Source organism: Opisthorchis viverrini (assembly GCF_000715545.1).
Source record: "Opisthorchis viverrini unplaced genomic scaffold opera_v5_50, whole genome shotgun sequence".
NCBI lineage: Eukaryota > Metazoa > Platyhelminthes > Trematoda > Opisthorchiida > Opisthorchiidae > Opisthorchis > Opisthorchis viverrini.
This window is the reverse complement of record NW_008751706.1, coordinates 987,599-994,433: the sequence shown is the minus strand read 5'-3', so window position 1 is coordinate 994,433 and position 6,835 is coordinate 987,599. Positions and strand designations below refer to the sequence as shown.

At 45.1% G+C, this 6,835-nt stretch overlaps 1 protein-coding gene across 1 annotated transcript; it reads right to left on the bottom strand.

Annotated features, from left to right (window-relative positions):
* Positions 1 to 202: 202 nt before the first annotated feature.
* T265_03480 (hypothetical protein) lies at positions 203 to 2,920 on the bottom strand (the record flags this gene model as incomplete). The annotated part of the gene is made up of 1 exon (XM_009167980.1): positions 203 to 2,920. One exon carries the CDS (start codon positions 2,918 to 2,920, stop codon positions 203 to 205), a length of 2,718 nt encoding a protein of 905 aa, XP_009166244.1.
* Positions 2,921 to 6,835: the final 3,915 nt, after the last annotated feature.

Here is a 6,835-nt window from a genome sequence, read left to right as displayed (position 1 = left end):
CCACTTCCACTCGACTTCCCCTGCCTAGTACATGGCGACCTGGCAGTATCCCAGCCCTCGTGCTTCCTCCGGGTGGCATGGCAGCTAGGCACCGGAAGGGTGTTACAGCTGAACGATTATTATTATTTTTTATTATTTTTTTACTCAGTGTTGGAACACATGTTGTCATAGAAAGCTCGATAAAAAACAGTAGAGTTTCAAGCTATCTAACAGAGAATATCGTCAACACGTTTCGAATCGGGTGACTCACTTTGAAGAATCCCTTGCATCCTTCACAGGTTCGCACTCCGTAGTGTTGACAAGCAGCGCTGTCTCCGCAGACAAGGCACTGCTGGTTGAAATCCACATCGATTTGCTTGACGGACATCATACCGGAAGAGGTTGGAAAAGTCGGGACCTTGCAGCTCATAGCTCGGGGAAGGGCAGGTGAACTGGTCAGCGGGTCAGAAGATGAACTATCACTGGTCATGTGTCGTTGTTGTTCAATCGGGCTGGTCACACTGGATGGTCGTCGGTAGGTCAGAGAACTCAAATTGTAAGCAAGACGATGTTTTGCGTCGAAATCAATATAGTATGGGGGGAAATCTTGTGAAGGTTGTGAACTGGGCAAATGAAGGGAAAAGTCTACTGGTGGAAGTGCATTGCGTGAGGCAGTGTCGGAATGCTGCGCGTTGGATGTGCAGTAACGAGATTGTAGAGCCTGCATCCCATGTTCCAACTCAGTGCGATTCGATAGATAGCGTTGTAGATGGGGCAGTTCGCCCAACTCAGAATGATAACTGGTAGATTCGCTGTCCGAAGAGGGCTTAGAAATGTCTGATTCATAATGTCGAGAAGGTTTCGTATCTGTGTAACAATGATTTACAGTCCTTTCGCCGTTGAATGAACGAAAATGCTCTTTTGGCAAGTCCAAGTGAGCACCGACATCTTCATACAATGATTCGGACGAATAGGGAAAAAGGTGAGGGGCTTTGGTGGAACACTGTTCGTCCAGTTGGTTTTCCATAAAATGGTGTAAAACTTGTGCGTCGGAGGCATGGCCTTCTCGTTGAAGGTAGCTAGCCAACAGAGCTTGCTGCGCTGCCAGGTAAGATGCATCCACTCGAGACTGATGCGACTCGTTGTAAATGGTCGCAGGGAAAATGGATGCGGAGAGATAAGACAGAGGACTTAGAGTAAACCGATCGTGAATATGTTCCAGCCCAGGGGCGGGAGAGGGAGCATCCCAACTGGGTTCTTGCCTAACCGAATCTGTTGGATAGTAACTTGGGGGCCTGGGCTCATTGGCATAGTTTAGAGGGGCGTACAACAGATTTGTTGATGTTGTCGTTACGTGTTTGTCAGAGTAGTCTGACAGTGTTGCTTGTTTACGTGCTAAATCATTGGAGATGTCATGTGGGGTGTTTGAAATTCTGGAATTGATTGGATTATTGGCTGAGAATGTTTGACTAGATGCAGAGTGCCACACAGATTCCGGATCCATGTTGGATAGATCATGCGTGTGAAACAGCTCATCTGGACAGGTTGTCTTTGTATACAGTCTGTTTCTGGCGAACTGTTTGTTATTACTCATGGTTGGGTCGTTAGGGTGCGTCCGTTCTTGTTCGTAATATGTACCTGCATGTGAAGCCGTTTTAAACAGACTTTCCGACCGGTTTGAATTGAATGCACTCCTTCCCACTGTCCCACTCAGTCCATTCGACTTGCTCTCTGAAACAGCCATCTTTTCGACCTGTTCACTACTAGCGCAGTCTGTCTGTAACACCGAGTGGCAGTGCGGTTCATCATGTGCCTGCTGCTTCATGCGGGCATCGCTATTCTGTTCAGAATTAGCCGTCTTATTCGACGATACCCGTGGTGATCCGGAGAAGTGTGGAGAAGTGTTTCCCGGGTTGACAAACAGGCGATCGTTACTCAAAAGATCAGAGTCTTTCTCCACTGTACTCTGTACCACTGCATTACCATAGGTTCTTATTTCATTGTTCTTATCGGTTCTGTTCATCTCCATTAGATATTTGGTTTCTAGAAGTTGAAAGTTATTCATTCTCTCGTCACATGCTACATAGTTACCTTTTGATCCGGTGTTGTTCAAAAATGTGGTATAATCATGATTGTTTCTCAGGAGCGATTCCGTTTCAACGCAGGACTGTATTTTTTGGAAGGAATGAGTAAACTCCTTGCTCATGTCATGCCCAAAGTTACTGGACGTGGGTTCCACATAGTACACTGTTTGAGCAGGATCTCTAACTGACATCATATCTCCCTTCGTGTGGAAATACGGTTGACTCTTTTCCACAGAATCCACTGTGGAACAAGTGGATTTTTCGGCTACTGCATCCTGGTGCAGTTGTTGTTGTTGTTGCTGGTGATCTCGACCCAAGCTAGGCGGTCTGTTTCGATCTGCGTCTCCGACAGAAGCACAGACCATTGCAGCAGCTGCTACGGCCGCCACTTGCGACAGCGCATTGGACCAGCGTGGACATTCGGCAGTCGGCTGACTGTGAGATACCGATTCAAAACTGGCATCTGCATAATGGGCCACTGTTCCACTCGGGTACTCATCGTCGAAATTGTAAACTGGCTTGTACGCAGAAAGAACGCCTTGTCTTGGATGCGGTTCCTGATATTGCGGAGCAGATGTGGATCCAGTTGACTTTTGAATACGATGTTCATGTTCCGTGTCGCTCTCATCCAGTTCATTTTTGAATAGACTCATCCTGTTCCCCGTGCGTCTTTTTGATGTCTGAAACGTCTCGAATGGGGTCATCCTGGTCGATGCGTCTGAATATGCTGAGGAATTGTCCATCTCGCCAAATGGCTTTGGAATACCTCCGGCTGTGGAACACATGGTGGCAGAAAATGTACTTGATTCTGTTATATCACAGTTGGGCTTGAGGAGGGCTGAATTTGGAACCAGCATCTGGTGTCTCGCGGGACTGGGTCACCTCGGTGGACGGTGCGTACGAAGCCGACTCATTCTGGAAAGTGATTTGGAGGGAAACTCCATGAGATTACAATCAACTCTCATTGAAATAACGTTTACCGAACCTTGGCGATTTTGCCAGGGACATCTGGTATCCTAAAAGCTTCATAACTCGGCAATCCCAAAACAAACTAAGCGTTTTCCGAAGCCCCGGTACCTTGAGTGATATTTTATAAAGCATTGCAAACTGCATACTTGGACGTTATACATGATAGCTGTGTGAAAAATGATACATCAGAACTAATCGCAGCGTTTCTCATAAAGGAAACTCCTCGATAGCCCACGACCGGTTTCGCCCTTTTTGGGGCGAAACAACGATATCTCGAGTGCAGATGTGGATCCAGTTGACTTTTGAATACGATGTTCATGTTCCGTGTCGCTCTCATCCAGTTCATTTTTGAATAGACTCATCCTGTTCCCCGTGCGTCTTTTTGATGTCTGAAACGTCTCGAATGGGGTCATCCTGGTCGATGCGTCTGAATATGCTGAGGAATTGTCCATCTCGCCAAATGGCTTTGGAATACCTCCGGCTGTGGAACACATGGTGGCAGAAAATGTACTTGATTCTGTTATATCACAGTTGGGCTTGAGGAGGGCTGAATTTGGAACCAGCATCTGGTGTCTCGCGGGACTGGGTCACCTCGGTGGACGGTGCGTACGAAGCCGACTCATTCTGGAAAGTGATTTGGAGGGAAACTCCATGAGATTACAATCAACTCTCATTGAAATAACGTTTACCGAACCTTGGCGATTTTGCCAGGGACATCTGGTATCCTAAAAGCTTCATAACTCGGCAATCCCAAAACAAACTAAGCGTTTTCCGAAGCCCCGGTACCTTGAGTGATATTTTATAAAGCATTGCAAACTGCATACTTGGACGTTATACATGATAGCTGTGTGAAAAATGATACATCAGAACTAATCGCAGCGTTTCTCATAAAGGAAACTCCTCGATAGCCCACGACCGGTTTCGCCCTTTTTGGGGCGAAACAACGATATCTCGAGTATCGTGCCAACAGAAACACGCGACGGCCTGTGTGCAGCACATTCAGTTGTAAGATATCACAAACGAGAGATTCAGTTGAGTCTCTCGTGAAAACCAAACTGATTTGCAAATGAGTGCATTTCTCGAAAACAGTCCAATTTGGGTTCAGCTAGCTCATAAGGTTGACGGAAACTCAAGGACTGCGCTGCGCCTACCTGATGAGCCCCAAGAAGGGCGAAACCGGTCCTGGGCTGTCGAAGAGTTCGCAGCAACCTTGTGAGTAGTTTCCTGTATGAAAATATACTGCGATATCTCGAATATCGTGCAACTGAAACATGAAGCGGCCTGTGTGCAGCACATTCAGTTGTAGAATATCATAAAAGAGAGATTCAGTTGAGTCTCTCGTGAGAACCAAACCGATTTGCAAATGAGTGTGTTTCTCACTGACAAGTTTGTCGCTCATTTCATGTAAGACAGATGCTAGGAAACTGGAAGTGTGACCGACAATTTTGACTATCGTTTTTAGCAGTCCCTTAAACATTTGATTTAGGAACGGCTGGGATTCGGTCCCCTATATATTACAAAAGAAATCACGTGAATATTCTGTCATGTGATGATTTAAGGCACCTTCTTTAGAATCACAACCAGTGAATGCATTTTTTTGATTTTTTAACCGAGATTTGGAAGATTCGGTGAGGAAAGAGCGCTATACAATACCCAGTACCTTGGCTTTTGCAGAGTTCACAGACTAACCAGGTGTTATGGCTTGCTGGCTACTTATAGTTGGCAGCTTTTATACTCCAAATTCCCCCCACTGTACGTAATGTCTTGGTAAAGTGTGATTTCTCAAACCAGGCTAGTTCAAATATTCGGAAATTGCTGCTCAATATCTTTGGGGAAAAACATAAGGCATCGTCGAGAACTAAAACAGAATATTCATTGCTTTGTTATTGCGATTCGACTGGTAACTGATCACGCCAACTTAAACTATGATAGCCGCGGGTGTAGCCCCTGTATTAGTTCAAACAATGTCAGATTTAAAGCCTCTCATCTGGCGCCTGCTCTTCCCTCTGAAACACAGCACATTTCTTCAACGGTACGCGCCTCGACGAGAGTTTTGCCTTTGAAAAAAGTAAATGGAGAGAAGCACGACCTTAAATAGCTTGCCTCGGATGAACTACGGTGCTTACGGCAGGGGGCTAGAAAGATACCGATGTATCGTGCAATGTTCCAAACTGCTTTTCGGTTTCGTTGCCATTAATGTGCGTTTCATTCTTGATAGGTCCAAAAAAACGGCTCTTCTCACGCATCCTAAGCCTGTCAGCGTTAGCTGTCTAATACTAGGAGAGTGTTCTGACGGCAGTGCTAACGAGAGGGGACCACATTTAAGAAGAGTAGCTAGGCAGTAGCCCAAAACCTTCGTTCAACGGCAAATTTTGACCAAAAAATCGAATACAGGTCGGACAGCAAAAGTTTCACACTGTTAAAAGCTCCGAAAAGATTGTCTTACAGCGATGCAACAGAATAGGGCATAAAATCTGGACGAACTATACTAGCGTTGATGTGATCTTGCACTCCCAAAAATGTGTCACATTTTTTGTATGTGTTGAGGTAAACTCTCAGCGGTGTCGCTAGTGTTCTCCCTCCGGAAAACAAAATTAATTGGTATCGGGATGCAACGCAGTAATTTTCACTTTACCCTCGATTCCCGATGGACTGTATTAGATCAACGGTGAACAATCATTCGATTCGCTGAATAGGGGTATTTCGAAAGGCCTAGCAAAGTTTTCTCACTATCGATGTTTTGCTCTTTTAGAGTGACAGTTGTCCAAAAAATTCACGGTCTCGACCAAAAAAAGGCTTCTCCTGAAGGAGGATGCCTGAAAAATCTCCGGGGACCCACCAAAGGATCCACGGAAGTCCACTTCGGGATCATCAGCTAGGTTGACTCATCGTCAACCGTACGTCTTACTTGAACCCAAGTTGTGCGCATTTCGCGAAACACACTCGTTTGGCTTTAATGGGAGAGTGAACCGAATTCCTGTAGAATTTCTGCTTCATGACAGTCTTCAACTGAGTGTGCCTCTGAATTTCCAGAGAACCTCAAAGCTGTGGGCACTTTTACTGAACGAGAGTCATGTGTGCCAGTCACGTGTGGAAACAGATTGAAACTAAAAATGTATATCTTGCGTTGGGAATGATGCGCGGCATACTCCTAGTTTACGGGAACTAGCTATTTGTTGTGTATTATTGATTATTATGTATATTATTGATATAATATTGATTTCTGCTTAGTCTTCCCAAATGAGGATAAAGAGATCGCGATTTGATGCCACATCATTATTTGAGTTGAGTCATCTTGAACAAACCTGAATCACAGAAGTTTTCGAAAGTCTTCACTCACGCTACGAGCATCCATAAACTCTGGAGTTGCAGTTGGTTTGATCGAGGAAATACCGATAATCGGTTGAGCAAAAGGTAACTTGCACTATTTGTTTGTATTCGCTGGTAATAGCGTGTCTGTGTAGCTTAGCCCGATTACAATAACCCCTGTAAACCTCAGTACCACTGATCATAACTGATTCTTACAAATTACATCCATATTTCGCCAAATTTGGGGTCTTTTCCAGATACGCCCCGCCAAAAAATTAACCCCCGCCACCCAAAAGAGATTACACCTGGGCTGCCATAACCGTTGGAGTATGCAGAATCCGCAAGGCACAAACTTCATGAAGAAAGTTCTTTCAGCTAACAACGGTTGTGTAGCTTTCGGTATGATTAACCGTTTCGGTACCTTTTTGCCAAAATTTTGGACCAGCAATAAATGCATAGAATTACTGTCCTAAACTCCATCCTAGATCACTCCA